The sequence below is a fragment of the Cylas formicarius genome, unplaced genomic scaffold (genome assembly GCF_029955315.1).
Source record: "Cylas formicarius isolate icCylForm1 unplaced genomic scaffold, icCylForm1.1 PGA_scaffold_6__28_contigs__length_40554024, whole genome shotgun sequence".
Lineage (NCBI taxonomy): Eukaryota > Metazoa > Arthropoda > Insecta > Coleoptera > Brentidae > Cylas > Cylas formicarius.
This window is the reverse complement of record NW_026844347.1, coordinates 39,691,691-39,708,701: the sequence shown is the minus strand read 5'-3', so window position 1 is coordinate 39,708,701 and position 17,011 is coordinate 39,691,691. Positions and strand designations below refer to the sequence as shown.

Below are 17,011 nucleotides of genomic sequence, written 5' to 3'. Positions count from 1 at the left end.
TTCTTAATTTTCGATATGAAACAAAAGGAGCCGTTTAATTTCAGAGAAAATAGAAATATTTCATCTACTGTGAAAAGTTTGCTACCGGTTTCGTAATGAAGTTTCTTGAGAAAGTTAAGAGATAGAACTTTTACTTCGGACTCCTCCATATGTGGTTTTTCATTTTTTGCGTGTGTTGTTGACAACGTCGCGATCGGAACCCGCGTCGCTACACGAATATAAACCGGGTTCCCGATATATCAAATCGACGGGCAGCCTATCATTATCGAACATATATAGACCGTGGTCGCTTCTTCGGAGAAGCGGCCCAGGCCATTTACACCCGGCAATTTCGACCTCAAAATCCTCCGCTGCTGCCGTTTTATTGCCGTTAATCATCGCATTATGTTTTTAAATTGATGCTCATAAACGAGGGTTATGCCTATTTGGCCGGTAAACTCGTTGGGCGGGGGGGACGGGGGGCTATCGCCGCTTTGGTGCGAACCCCGGTAATTTTCATTTACCTCGCCGGGCAATACAAATATTGCGTCGATAATTTAATAACATTTACGGCGATTACGGATGTTTGCGTTTTCGCGGTTTGTCCCGCTTAATCGCGGCGCAGTCAGTAGGATCGACTGCAAGCGCAAGTTCCGACATAGAGATGGCGCCCCTGTCTATGGCGTACTGAACCCATATTATCCCAAGCATAAAATTATTAAAAAAAAAATGCTTTTTTGCTCTGAAATTATTTATTTTGTTGCACTTACATGTGTGAAAAAAAAATAAAAACTCGAAACATACAAAAAATACTGGTGCGTAAACGAACCACTGGGGAAAGACATTAAATAATATGTTGGGGCACATAAGATGTAACGTACATATAATTTATACATAAATATATAAAAGAAAGTTCAAATTCGACAGAAAACAACTAAAAGTGGATGATGTCTTTGCCTGCTTTGTTAGAACGGACGGACAATTGAATTCTTTTTTGAATGACATTAACTCATTACAAAATCGTATTAAATTTCATTCATCAAAACCGGAAAAAAACTAAAATCTAATCCCGACATCGTAATTCTAAAAAAAATCGTTTTTTTGCAAAAACGATGTTTACCAGAGAATCTATGAGGCTGGGGGTCAAATGGAAACCCGGTTGTTCGAGCCTTCGAAAACATTACAACTGATATGTTTAGGGAAGTTTTAAATTCGACAGTTATATGTGTTTCGAAAATAATGGTCACTTGTTTGAACATTTCTTATATTTTTTTGTTGTGGTTTAAGTAATTTGTTTAATGTGACGGGATCTACCTATTTAACTATAATACAATTTTTGTTTCTTTTATTTATCATGTCAGCACCAACACTGCAAAAATTGTGTTGTATTTTACAAAAAAATGACAAATAAATTTCAATCAATATCATGACAAAATATGTCAAAATAGAAAAGTAACTCGGACTCTGAATCATGTTTATTCGTTCGATCAGTTGGCTTAAATATAATTTTATTTGCAACAAATTTATCTTTTATATAGCCAGTCAAAGACCATCCACATGGAAATGACCACGTTATATTTTAAAACGTTATCCAAAAAATTCGTAGAAACAAAAATTAATGATTTAAGAAAAATAGAGCTAAAAATATCTCGACTGCATTTTTTGTTTCTTAATATGATTAACATTTCTTTTAAAAATATTTCTTTGTTGTCTTTCCTTTTGTTTATATTTTCTTTTGTTTATATTAGTTATATTGATATTATTTCATAAATTTATTTAGTAAAAGTATATTATAAATAATTTTATTCTGCTCTTGAATATTTCACCATACACAAAAGGAGTAAATATTTTTTATTATACAACAAAAAATCTATATTTTTCCTGTATATGTAATTTATTTTACAAAATTATGAGATTTTACAATATAAAAAATGTTGAAAAATGTATTAATTTTACAATACATTTTTCAACATTTTTTATATTGTAAAATCTCATAATTTTGTAAAATAAATTACAATTTTTGGTAAATTTCATTTTAAAATTTAAAAAGTATCATCACAAATTTTGTTTTTTTTTTAAACTGTTTTTTCTCGAGTTTTTTAAAGAAATAAACGTAATGCATATTTACGATTTATGTTGAGCGGACAAAACTGGAAGAACCGTAAGTCAGGTTATTGGAGTTTTCATTGTATATATATCTAGAAATAAAGAGTTTGGTTATACTTAAAAGAAAACTGAACGAATTTAAAATTTACGATATCAGTAGAGGAGGGAGTATTTTAAGTTAAACATTTGCATTGCCTCCAGAAAGGCGTCAATAAAAAATAATAAAAAAAATCCCCCCCCCCCAAAACGCGGAGCAAAAAAGAAAACTTCGGGCCTCTCGTGGAGCGTATAAATCCGGGAGCCCTACGCCGTTTTATATTTGTATCGATCGGCATAAATTGAATGCTTCGAAGGCAATGATCGATCCGGGGCCAATATGCCGCCCTCCTGCCACCCGTATTTTTGAAACAACAAAAGCGGGAGACAGGAAACCAAACACGGCGACAATTATTTTCAATCGGGTATATTCCCTTTTTTCCAGGACGATCCCGTTTCGATCAGCGGGAACTACGCCCCGGGGGTCACTTTTACGCCTTTAAAATAAATCCGGTCGCCTCGCGCGGTTTAAAACAGTTTTCAATTTGGCCGAACGTATATACAGGATGTTTGCGTTACATTAACAGTTGGAAAAGGCTTTTCGTTTTTTTTTTTTTGATTTTCGACAATTTTTTAAAAAAATTTGAAGCTATCGAATTAAAATTTTGTGTACGTGTAACGAAACCTATTGAAATTGGGGGGGGGCTTGGGGGTCGGGAAGTATTTTTAAAAAATTAAAAATCTCGTTTGCAGGGGTCCAAGAAAGAAATAAATTCTTGAAATAATTGACCATAACTATATGACCGTATAGCCCGGGCGCAATCAAATATCGCAAAGTATTTTTTAAAAATTTTCGAAATTTTAGCGTCCAGAAAACGAAAACGTTTTTTCGAAAACAATTAACCCGATCGGCGGAATTCTTGAAGCAGAAGCTGTGGAAGATCCATGACCATCACTTTTATTTGAAGCATTTTTTCGATTATACAGGGTTTTTCAATTGCAGACGAAAATCTAAAAGACTCTGAAAATTGTTCTTTCGGTATTAAATTATAAAATGCGTAAAAAATATTTCCGATTGGTTTAAACAATACTATAGGCCGCATCGAAAGCTACATTTTTTGTATTATTTATTTTCAGTGCAGTCCAGTCGCGATGACGTCATTGACTGTTACGACGTGCTGTATAGTTTCGGAAAAAATATTTTCTCGAATAAATGGTTTTCGAGATAATATTTTTGGGTAAATTTATAGACCGGGAAACTTGGGAGGTCCAAGGCTATAACCTCTACACTAATTATATACAGGGTGTGTCGCAAATGGGCAAAAAATCAGAAAATTGCCGTTTTCGTAAGAAAATTCAGTTTAATGGGTATCGTAAATTGCATTAAATAGCATTTTTTTAATTAAATTTTCAATGTTTTGATGTATTACACTCTTAGAATGGTTGTGGAAAATTATACAGCTGTAAATGAGTTATTTATTGTAGCAGTTGGAGGCAACAAATTCAAAACAATCCTATTTAACTAATACTGCAAAACAGTTTAAAAAAAAAAACAAAATTTGTGATAATACTTTTTATATTTTAAAATGAAATTTACCAAAAATTGTAATTTATTTTACAAAATTATGAGATTTTACAATATAAAAAATGTTGAAAAATGTATTGTGAAATTAATACATTTTTCAACATTTTTTATATTGTAAAATCTCATAATTTTGTAAAATAAATCACATATACAGGAAAAATATAGATTTTTTGTTGTATAATAAAAAATATTTACTCCTTTTGTGTATGGTGAAATATTCAAGAGTAGAATAAAATTATTTATAATATATTTTTACTAAATAAATTTATGAAATAATATCAATATAACTAATATAAACAAAAGAAAATATAAACAAAAGGAAAGACAACAAAGAAATATTTTTAAAAGAAATGTTAATCACATTAAGAAACAAAAAATGCAGTCGAGATATTTTTAGCTCCATTTTTCTTAAACCATTAATTTTTGTTTCTACGAATTTTTTGGATAACGCTTTAAAAAATAACGTGGTCATTTCCATGTGGAACTGGTCTTTGACTGGCCATAAAACCAGATAAATTTGTTGCAAATAAAATTATATTTAAGCCAACTGATCGAACGAATAAACATGATTCAGAATCCGAGTTACTTTTCTATTTTGACTTATTTTGTCATGATATTGATTGAAATTTATTTGTCATTTTTTTGTAAAATACAACACAATTTTTGCAGTGTTGGTGCTGACATGATAAATAAAAGAAACGAAAATTGTATTATAGCTAAATAGGTAGATCCCGTCACATTAAACAAATTACTTAAACCACAACAAAAAAATATAAAAAATGTTCAAACAAGTGACCATTATTTTCGAAACGCATATAACTGTCGAATTTAAAACTTCCCTTAACATATCAGCTGTAATGTTTTCGAAGGCTCGAACAACCGGGCTTCTCATTTGACCCCCAGCCTCGTAGATTCTCTGGTAAACATTGTTTTTGCAAAAATCGATTGGAGCGAGGTCTGGCGGGAGAGGAAGCCGCGCAACACGCTTTCCTTTTAGAATTACGATGTCGGGATTAGATTTTAGATTTTTTCCGGTTTTGGCGATACGGTGATACCAAGTTTATAACCACATTGAAAACGTCAATAAAATAGAGAATAAATTTCGAATTAAATCTATACGCGATTCAAAAGTAATAATTTTTCGTTTAAGGCGATAAACTGAAAGCATTATCGACATTATAACAACAATTGCAATGTTAAATTAAAAACGCCGATAAAAGGGCCCATAAAATAATATACAAATTTTGAATTCGTGCATAATAAAAAATAAATGAATCACTTGGTAACAGTTGGAATTGCTAACGATTATTCAAATTAATTTTTGGGTTATTTACAGTATCAAGATGGAAACAACGAACTCTTTCCCCCAAAAGAAAACAGAAAAAATTATAATGATATAGAAATTACCATTAAATCTTCAACAAAGGCCCCTTTGTTGCCCTATTGACTAGTTTCGTTAATAATTTTGGCTAAAATTATAGTCCAAGTAGCTGAAAATTAATAAATTTACTTAAAAAAAAAAATTACCTAAAATAACCTCAAAATAACAAATACTTAAAACGCTGTTAAAGTATGTACAGCCATATTAGCTCACTTATGAAATGAAATAAAAATAAAAATTTAATTTTTTCATATTTAAAATGAAATTTTAAATATGTATCAACAAGAAGCTTTAAATGAAACCTGTCTACTATACCGTCGATATAGTTCACAGCAGAAAATTTTACTCCAACTTTGAGAACAATGAAGACTGAGACAGACTATGCTGAAAATTTCAAACGCAAATCTGTGGAAAACGGCGATTCTGGACGAACTTTAAAAATTGTAAATTATTATTATCATAAATCCCAATTTTGAGCAGGAATTTCAGGAATTGTATTTAAAAAATGAATCTCCGTTAATATCAACTTTCGGACTAAGGTACGTTTCGTTAGATCGTATTACTCTACCTACGCCATCTAAGATTATTTAGGGGACACACTGTTAACCCATTCTGTCCCAGTGGTGCGTTAATGCACCACATATTCTATGATTTTTTTAAAAGTTAACAAAAGCGGTACATAAATTTGTTTCAAGTAAATCCAAAATAGTAAAAGAATATTTTGGATTTGTATTGCCATTTTTGTGAAGTCTATTAGCAGGTAGATTACAGCGCAGAAAACACATTGGAAATACTATATTGATTATATATATTATAAAACAATTACTGAAAGAAATCTTGTACCTGCTATAGATGAAGTGCGTCACCTCATGATTGTTCGTGCTAACAAAGCCCGAAGGAGATGTAGAATCTGCCACAGCCACACAATTTACGTTTGTAATAAGTGTAATATGCATTTACATACTTCGTGCTTTGTAAAATATCACCAAAAATGAAACCGGGTGTTACCAGTGGAAAATAATCTACTTTTAGTTGTTTTGGTTAGTTTTTATTTTATTTTTTTTTTTGACACATGTAGTGTATTCTTAAGTGCAACAAAATAAATAATTTCAGAGCAAAAAAGTATTTTCTTATTTTTTTTATGCTTGGGACAATATTGGTTTAAAAGGAGCAAAATGTGAAGCATGTGACTCAAACCGTTCTGAAGTCATCGTCGAAAAACCCTCGAACAGAGAACGGAGAACGGACCGACAAACAAAAATTGTTTTTTGCACCAATGGGGGTGCCGTAGGACCCACCGTTACAGAGATCCCGAGTTTAGTTAGGAGCGTCCTGTCACTTTCGAAAAGAATCCATTTTTCCAAAGTGACAAGACAATAACTTGCTTAAATATTTAAAAACCTAATCGCTAACTAACCCCTTCGTATAAATTATACAATGCCGCGAAGACAAAAGCGTACATCTTTTGTTACGGGTTCGTGAAATTAACCTCCAAATCGCCCTTAAAACAAACAACAAGCGCGAGGAGCGACGCCCCTCTAAAATTTATTTAATGATCGAAAATCAATAATTCAGCCAGGTGCGTTCAGCGAAATAATTTATTATCGGCGAAACGGAGAGGCACGGCTTTTGTTTTTGGTACGAGCGGAACGGAGATAGAGATCTACAGAAATGCCAATGATTCATTGACGACGAAAGGCGATGTTCGGTTGTTTAAAGTGTTTTTTGTTTGGTCGTGTTGTGTTCTGTTTCGACACGAACAAATGAACGTTACACTTCTCGCACATCCAAACCTCTTCTTCTTGTTTTTTTCTCGCCCCTCCCGCGCGCGCCGCCCGTGTTTTACGAACCCGTCCCGTCGGTATATCAGCTCGAGAGCTTTTAACGGGGTGTTGCCGGGGTTCGTTTCCGATATATCGCGTTTAATTAGCCGCGTGGGACGTCCCTAGATTCTCCCCACCGTAACATGCTAGAAGAGGAGAGACAACGTAACCTACAAATCGTTTTTTTTTCGTCCTTCCCTCTTCTTCGGAGGTAGTAGGGAAAATGGCGAAATAGAGATAGAGAGAGATATATTTACAAAATTTAATACGTTAAAAGCAAAGGTATGGTCTGTTCATAGATATAAGAAAGTGATCAATTGCTTTTGAATGGGATTATCCAAGGGTTTTCATTAACATATAATGCAACAAGACTATAAGTCTCGGAATTTAAATTCAGGTAAAATTGTGGTCCGTAATAAAAAATAATTTTATACCTACCCGTGTTTAATATTCTTTGGTTTAAGTTTATTAGTAATTATTCTTATTTCGTATGTAATAGAACGTGTGTTGAATCGTGTGCGAATTATGTAAAATATGTGAGAGTTTAGTGTATCTCAGGAGATTCTGATGCCCAAATGACTTTTCTATTGAGACTAAGAAAGTTATAAACAGTGTTTATTTGACTCTCATTGAACGTGGTGCCAGCAAACAAGCAGCTTTAGAAGAAACGGCCACATTGACGAAATTCCAACATCAACTGTATGGAAAATTGCGAATAATCCCATTACAGCGAGGAAAAAAAGAAGCGATGCTGACATTTTCTCGAGTGTAGATGAAAGTGATCAAGATATAATACGGCGTAAAATTTACCAGTTATACGAGGAACAAAGCGTGCCTACATTAGATATCTTAATTGGGGGGCTTGAAAAAGATGAAACTGGTGTTAAATGTGGCAGAACTACCTTATGGAAGTGTATTCAACACAATATCCTCAAACTTATAGAAACACACGTATTACACGTATTACCAGTAATATAGTGCTTTTACAACCGACCCCGTGACTGAGTTCGCCTACTGTTTATTGCTCTAAAAACCACTCCTAGGAATTTACCTACACCAACAAGCGGGATATAAGTACAGTCGGAACTCTATATAGCGAAATTGAAGGGATAATTTTATATACATATTTTAACATCTACGTAGGAACATTTTATTCATTCATTCATTTTCTTTAGAATTTTTTTAATATGCCAATACGCTTCTCGTACTTTGGCTTGTATTTTCACCATTTCTTCGAGAGGGACATCTTCCCCATGATACATAAAAAAATTCTCTAGCAGCTTAACTGAATATAGGGATTGTTGAATAGTTGGTGGTGGTCCCAGATCACCTTCCTCATCTTCTTCTTCCTCTTGGTGCTCTTCCTCACCCTTTCTTGCTTGTTGTAATATGACTTCCTCTGTCAAGTCTGCTGTTGTAGGCAAATCCTGGTCCATCACCAAAAAATCTTGCTTGTGCAGAAGTTGTTTTTTACACTATTGGCTCTCTATTGCGAAATTACTTGAAATTCCATAAGCACTTGGAACTGAAAATATGTTTTTCTCAAAAAAGTACAGTATTCACTTTTTAAGCGTCGTAGATCTTCCCTCACTTTCCTCTTGACTATCCCATTCAAAGCAATTTGTTTAGCATCCGAAGACAAATGGATCCGTTTTCGTATTTGCCCAGGTAGTTCGTGTTCTAAACTGTCATCAGGTTGATGCGTTGATTTTCCTGTCTTCTTCTAACAGGGGAACATCTGGTACATCTGCTCCAAACAGGAATCTTCAAATAATGTTCAATCGTAAAATTGAAAGGGAAGACCCACTTCCTCCTTTCCTCCATTATTCGTTCACTGCAAACTTCAAGCGTGCACTCTAACAGATCATTCGTATAACTTTTTCCTCTATTAACAAACAGCTTACTGGTACTCATGCTTTTAGTTCCAACTTTTCCTCAAAAAATCAAGGAAAAAAAATGCTAACAGGAGAGCGTATTTAGCATTTATACATTTAGGGATGCCTAAGGAATTTAAATATCGGCGACAAGTTATTCATCACCGATGGACAAGATAATTAAAATTGCAAAACAAAGATATCTTATAGGAATAACACTTCTTATAGCCCTGCATCTCCCGGTATATGAATGTTTTAATAAAGTAAACGGTTTGCGAGAAAATACATGTTTTCTGAAACCTTGCAATACGCTTTGAGAACGAGATACAGCCACTGGCACATGGATTATTTCAAGTATCCGAAGAAGCATGCGCTACAGACGCAAACCGTAAAAACAAAATTTGTAGGCGTTGGTGCGGCCTCAATTACTGTATAAAACAAATACAAATATTTTTCATGAATTTTGTGTGATTGTCATATCAAAGAAACTGGTATATGAAACACAAGTTCTTCAGTTATCGCCAATTTTCAAATATAGGGTGAACCATTTTTTTTTTATTTGCACCCTGTACATTTTTAAAAAAATGTCAGGAATAAAGGTTTATGGAGCCAAATCTTGTGCATCTTCTTATTTAAGAATTGTGTCAAACTAGAAATGACGATATTAGTGCTGAACCACAGCAGGAAACGAAACTGATTTCGTAAAATGACACTAGCAGGAAAAAAACTCATTTCAGTCACCTCTTGAATGAGCAGTACCTCATAGTTTCACATTCTACTTCATTAATAACTTCAAAATATTACTTAAACATCGACGTAAACGTTTTAAGTGAAATCCGCGACAGTAACCCTGTTTAAGAGGCATCCAAGTCTAATAGCAGTGGTAGAGATAAAGTTCTACAGCTATGGAGAGATTTACAATAGATCTCTTGAACGCGGAAAGCTTCCTTCTTGGAAATTTCGAGCAGGATCTTCAGTGAGACCGGTTCCTGAAACTTAGTGCCCTTAGAAAGCGATATCGATAAGATGGGTTTATCTAAAATTAGAAGTTATGATGACATAGACAGTCAGACATTTTGTCTAGAACGAAATCACTGGATGATTCGCGGTTCTGTTTGAGATGAACTACACGAACGTGAACTGCCAATGCCAAAGCTCATAGCAAGATCGCCAGGCCTATCGTCTGTTGAACATGTATAGAGAATGGCAAGAGAAGAGAACCTCGATCGATTATTAGTAATGTTAAGTCGTAAAAGATTACCATAAACGCGCACCATCCGAGGAATACCTAAACGTTGGTTCTTCTGGTAGACCGGAAGCACCGTAACTCTCCAAGTTTTATAGGTGGAGGATGGTTTATGTGACAGCCTCGTCTATAAGCGTCGACCAGGCAGTTCTTGTGCGGTCCAAATTTGTATGCGCTTGACGCCAATTGTTAACAATACTGTTAATAACGATAAATTAAGCACACCCGGTTGCCTATACGGGGGCCACGTGACACGAATCTTTCCTGTCCCCCCGATTCTCGGTACCTGATGCGTTATTCATGATACACGGGCAACCTTCGCTGCGATAATTTGACGCGTCCCATCGATAATCACGTTATAGGTTTTACGATTTTGCTGCGTACGTGTCCCGAGGTACCAGAGACGCGACGCTATCGGGAGAAGTTGAAGAAATTGCACCGAAAAGTTATCAACAACTCTGCAAAACATTCGTAATACAAATATGCAACCAAACCTGCATCTACCTTATCATTCGATGTATGTAACTCGAAAGTTCCAACCATATCAGTTGCGTGCGGTGCGTACAGAAGAAGCTATTGCTGCTGTAGAGCGTAGCATTGAGGAAGACCCGAATGAGTCCATCCGTCATCGAGCACGGGAATTGGATCTGTGTCCATCCACTTTATGGAAGATTTTGCGGAAGGATCTTGGTTTACGTGGTTAAAAAATCCAACTCGTGCAAGAATTGAAGCCAAACGATCATCAAGTAAGGCGTAGATTCGTCGAATGGGACCAAAACGAGATTGCCGTTGTTCCCGATTTTCATAAGTGAATTTTGTTTAGCGATGAAGCCCACTTCTGGTTGAATGGATGATGGCCAGAACGTTACAGTCAATGGTGATCGGTATAGAGCTATGATTACTAACTCTTTCATTCCTGAATTGAATAACCATGATGTCCAGGAGATGCGGTTTCAACAAGACGGCGCAACATGTCACACAGACACGTTTGCTGACCGCCTAATTTCACGTTTTGGACCTGTGAATTGGCCTCCAAGATCTTGTCAGTTAACACCGCTAGACTACTTTCTGCGGGGCTATGTAAAGTCATTGGTCTATGCGGATAAGCCACAAACGCTCGACCATTTGGAAGACAACATTCGCCGTGTTATTGCCGATATACGGCCACAAATGTTGGAAAAAGTCATCGAAAATTGGACGTCCAGATTGGACTACATCCGCGCCAGCCGTGGTGCCACAAGATTATCTTTCGGATAAATAAAATTCATATCAATCGAATAATCCATCGTTGTTTTATCGCAACTTACATAGAAAAAAAACTCCCCCTACATGCGCTGACTTATTTCACAGATAAAACCAGTGGCGCGTTCAGGCACCAGTAAATATTTTCGAAAAATAAAGCATAGTCAATATAGTATTTCCAATGTATCATGGATCACAAAATAAGCTCTTAGCTAATACGTGTTTTCTTTAGAAGTGAATTTTTCGAAAAATTTCGATTCCATAAAACGATTTCCTTCAATCGATCGGAGGGATAACCCTTCGCCTTCATTAAAAAAAAAAAAACTTTAGCAAGCGGGTGATACATTTTTTTATCGTTTCCCTCCGTGCCGACCTGCTGAGACCGCTACTTCGTAAGCATTAGTGGTGCGAATAAGCGTATCATTGGCGTCTCGCCTGTGTTCAATAAAGCACACCTAATTAACACTAAAGTAAATTAAGTGCTTATTAGAGAACACATTGTATTTCAGCAATTACGGACCATCTGCCGCGTTGCTCGTGGCCGACATCCGACTTGTAGATAAATCTGGTTGTTAAATCGTTAATACCCGACAAAGATTTAATGTTATTGGTCCCCGAACTGGTTCTATTAAATATTAAACAGATATTATTTTATAACGCTCCTTCGGGTTGCCCGAGCTTATTTTCTCGCCTCCGTGCCTTTTCTCGTACCTCTACCTCGATCGGGACGATGCCCAGAAGTGGCGAAACTTTGTCGTGTTTTTTTTTTTTTTTTTAACGGAGCGATCTTCGTATACCGAGTGCGTTTAATTTCGAAACCACCAAGAAGGCAACTGGTCCGGACGGATCCCGACATAGCTTTTACCATTACCATTTACCGCCGTTTCAGTCTGTAATGAAAACAAAAAGTTAAAAGGGAAAAAGGAAAGAAACCCGTCAAACTTATCGATCTTAAAGCCTCTCTGCTTTGTTGTTAGGTTAGAAGCTGTCAGATGATAATAATGAGTAAGATCACGTCAAGTGGACCCCCCATTTAATACTTTACTTACTTACTTTACTAAATTAATCTATATAAATATTTTATAAGTAATTATGATGGACAATTGATCTCTCAAACAATATTTTAAAATTTTGATTTTAACAGCACTTTTTTGATAATGAGAATTTTAAGCACTTTTAATTAAAAAGTGCACAGTCTTGCAACATGTGCATAAAAAAATTAGTACAAAGTAACAGTTTATTACGTTCTATGTTATGCACTATAATTTTGGTCGTACAATAACAAGATAGCAAATGTAGGCCAGCTTGTATTTAATAAAGTCTCTTACCTTTTTAAAATTCCTTATAGGTTGGCATTATCGATTTCATGGCTTAATAAAATGTCTCAAGAGTCGATACAGGCAAAACATTTTAATGATAAATATTCCATTATTATGTCAACCTTATTAGTAAAGCTTGGAAAGAGGTGACAGCAGAAACAGTTCAATACTGCTATTGCCCACAGGACAGGATTTTATGGTCGATTTGCCTACAACAGCGGCAGTGACAGATGAAGAAAGGGTGAGGAAGAGCACCAAGAGCAAGAAGAAGATGAAGAAGTTGATCTGGGACCACCACCACCCATTTAACAAGCCCTAAATTCCGTTAAGCTGCTAGAGAATTTTTGTATGTAGCATGGGGAAGATGTCGAACTGTTATTTCAAACATTTAATGTAGTTCTTAAATATTTGTACAAATTGTTTTAAGTACATGCGGTACAAATTTTTGGTGGTACAATTTTTGTGTATATTTTTTGACGGTACATTTTTTTTGCTAAAATTTCTGTATTTAAAATCCTAGGTGCCACAATTTTTTTCGTTTTTTTGTGCTAAAATTTTTGGCGGTACAATTTTTGTCGGTACATTATTTTCTCGTTATAACGTTTGTATTTCTAGGTGGTGCAATTTGTTCAGTAGAATTTCTTTATTAGTTCAAAATAATTAAACATTGCTTATTACAAAACACACGCGGATTTTGCCTATAACTTTGTAACGAAAAAAAAAGCCGTCCTCTTAATTTCGCTAAATAGATTTACCAAAAAAAAAAAAACGCGATCTACTAACACCCAATAAAAACAGGCGCAAATTTTCTAAAAACAACAAAAACCGTCCCGACAGTTGCGCACGATCGGCGTGCCGGCCCGATCTATTTCACCGTGATCGCTTCTTACCTGCCGTCGGTCGAGCGTATGGGACAATTAAATAAAAGGGCGACTGGGAAAAAAATAGCGATTGTGGCCAATTTCGAATCGATACAAAAGGGGAACGACTGTTTGCAAAACAAATATTATTCTTTAATTAAAGAGACTACGGGGGACGAAAATCGTTGCGACACCTCTGACTTTGTACCGGTTTGTACCATCGAAAACAAGTTTGTGTCGTATTAAATAAAACACGGTGCAAAAAGAAAAAGGAAGTGAAACAAATAAATTTAGCCGATTTTGAACCGCTAAGATAACAAATTGTACCATTTACAAAAGCTATTTTTTTTTTCATATCTATTATTCTACAAATAATTACTTAATATTGGATTGCGATATTTCTATAGAGGCTGTTTATTTCTGCCTAGTAGGCATTTTATTGGTACAAATCTTCCAGTGGTAAACGGCTTAGGATAAAAATTTTGCGGATGGTTCAAAAATTAGTACAGATTTGTAATTTAGCTTGGTTTTAATATTTCAGTTAGAATTTTCAACAAACTCAGAAATTTTGTTCGCTGTACCCATCATCTTGATGATAACAATGTTTGCAATACAATTTTTTGGTGGTATAATTTTTTGGTTCCACAACTTTTTGCTGTGCAATTTATGGAGTTCATCATTTTGATGATAAGAATGTTTGCGACACAATTCTCGGTGATATAACTCTTCTGGTACATGTCTTGCGGTACATTTTTGTTCGTGACAAAAAATTTTTGGTGGTGCACTTTTTTAGCACGTTTTTTTGTGGTACAAACTTTTGGTGATACAGTTTTTGATGGTAAAATTCGGTAAAATTGGTTCTACAACTTTTTCTTGTGAAATTATGTTCATGGTATGTATCGCTTTGATGATAAGAATGTTTGCAATACAATTTTTTTTGTGGCACAAGTTTTTGGTGGTATAATTTTTTGGTTCAACAACTTTTTGCTGTGAAATTTATGGAGCCCATCATTTTGATAATAAGAATTTTTGCGACACAATTCTCGGTGATATAACTCTTCTGGTACATTTTTTGCGGTGCAAATTTTTGTTCGTGACAAAAATTTTTTATTGGTGCAATACAAACTTTTGGTTCTATGGTTGGTTGGTTCTTGTGAAATTGTGTTCATGGTATGCATCGCTTTGATAATAATAATGTGTCCATACAATTCTCGGTGACATCATTTGTGTGGTACAATTTTTGGTATTGCAATTTTTTGGCGGTACAATTTTTATAGCATTCCAGTTTTTTTGGTGGTGCAATTTTTGTGGTACACATTTTTTAGCTGCACAATTTCTGTGATACAAATTTTTTGGTAGTGAAATTTTTTGACGGTATAATTTTTAAGGTGCAAATTTTTGGAGGTACACTTTTTTCCGGGAACTTTTTTAACGGTACATTTTTTTGTTTTACAATTTTTGAATTTCGAATCGTCGGTGGTGTAACTTTTTTCGGGTAAATTTCTTTGACGGTACAATTTTTATAGCGCTCCAGTTTTCCGGAGTTTCATATTTTGTGGTACAATTTTTTCCGACAATTTATATATTCCAAATCTTCAGTGGTATAATTTTTTTGGGGAATTTCTTCGGTGTTACAATGAACGTGGTAAAAATTTTTGGTGGTGCAATCGTTGCTTATATTTTTGACGGTACATTTTTTGTTAACATTTCTGTATTTCAAATCCTAGATGGCAGAATTTTTGTAGTTTTTTGGCGCCACAATTTTTTTTGTGCCAGAATTTTTACGGTATAAATTTTGGTGATACAATGTTTATATTTCTATTTCTAGGTGGTACAATTTGTTCGGTATACTTTCTTTATTAGTACAATTTTTATGTAGCATAATTTTTCTGGTACAATTTTTGCCGGTACAGTTTTTAGTGTATTTCAAATCGTCGGTGGTGCAATTTCTTTCGGTAAAATTTCTTTGGCGGTACAATCTTTATGTCACACAATTCTTTTGGTACAAATTTTTGTCGGTACATTTTTGTGGTGTTACATTTGTGCGAATCATCAGTGCTTCAATTTTTTGGCTAGAATTTCTTTGGTGATTCAACTTTTGTGGTACAAATGTTTTGGTGCAGTTGTCCGGAGACAACTACGACTACGACGGACTGTAATTTATCGTCAATTAAGACGCGTATCGTCGTTTAAAATATCCACGTTTTGTATGCTAAACGTTTGCCGGATATTAAACCACGTATTACAAGGAGCTTTTAAGAAAGTCGTCGGCAGTCCGATCGCGTCGGATTTTAAGCAATAACGCCCGTTGTTTGCGCTTCGTGCAGGGCCGTACCGCATACCGCAACCGGCCGACCGAAGCGAGCCCGTTGGCGTCGACGACACGCGAGTACGGTCCTGATATTTCGGAAATTCTTTGCGCGTGAAGACATCCGATCGTTTTAATAGGTGACATTTTCTCGGAACCCTCGCTAACTCCAGTCGACGCCACTGAATAACAATGAAATTTCAGAAATAACGTTCCTCGACGATACCGTCGACGTTGTAAATTTGAAAAAATAACGTCATCTTAAATGAATCAAAATCAACTTTATCGTTCGGTCTAAATATTAGCTTTTAAACGAAGTCGTTGATCTCGATTTCGGTTTAATCGATGGGAATTTCCCTTGCAGCGTCTCTGACGAAAAAAACATTTATAAAACAACTTATAACACGTTCGATTTGATTTCAGTTCACATTTTTAACACGTTTTTTACTCCTTTAAACCGTCTTTAAAACGTCCTGCAATACGTCGGACTTAATTTCAGTCAAATAGAACTTTTAGTCAACGTTAAAAATGCAAAAAGTTAATCAAATGTTGGATTTCATTTCCATGTTTAATCGGAGACATTGATTAACGCCAATCGAACGCTTTTAACGTAAATCGAACATTTATTTCATAAACTTTTGCGTTTAGACAACGTTGCCAACGTTTTTAACACGTTTTTATAACGTGTTTTAGCACGTAGGACTTAATTAAGTTAAATCAGTTGACGACATAAATACAATCTGGTTTCGATGAGGAGACGAACGTTTTTAAAACATCTTATAGAACGTCTCAATTAATTTCAAAATAATCGACAGACGGTCAACTGTGGTTTGTTACTATAAATACGTTTTTAACGTCTATAGAGCATTTTGAGCATTATTAAAATATCTTATAATACATTATTCCATGTTTCTATATATAACGTTACAACGTTTCTGACGTTTTTAACGGATCTTAAAAACGTCCTATACTAATACGATCTTAGGTTCAGTTAAATGACTTTTGGTTTGAACGTCATAAACCAAATCAAACGTTTTTAACGCGTTTTTGAAACGCCGAGGAACGACAGCGGCGTGCCGGTCACAATAACCCGCGCTCTTTATCCACGCAGGCGCGCACGGGGCAATTAACGCGTAAAAAAGCGCCTCAGATACGAAACCGATAAGCGTAAACATTAATTTCGCGCATACCGCTTGTCATTATTACTTTACTATTATTAATTATAAATATTACAGGCAATTACGGGTAACCG

At 35.1% G+C, this 17,011-nt stretch overlaps 1 protein-coding gene across 1 annotated transcript in view; it reads right to left on the bottom strand.

Annotated features, from left to right (window-relative positions):
* Positions 1–12,055: 12,055 nt before the first annotated feature.
* Positions 12,056–17,011, bottom strand: part of LOC132703000 (homeotic protein empty spiracles-like) — a 95,090-nt gene continuing 90,134 nt past the window's right edge. The window contains exon 3 of the mRNA XM_060671988.1: positions 12,056–12,162. Within this exon, the coding sequence (XP_060527971.1) occupies positions 12,079–12,162 (84 nt within the window). The 3' untranslated portion in view covers positions 12,056–12,078. The remainder of the gene's footprint in view (positions 12,163–17,011) is intronic.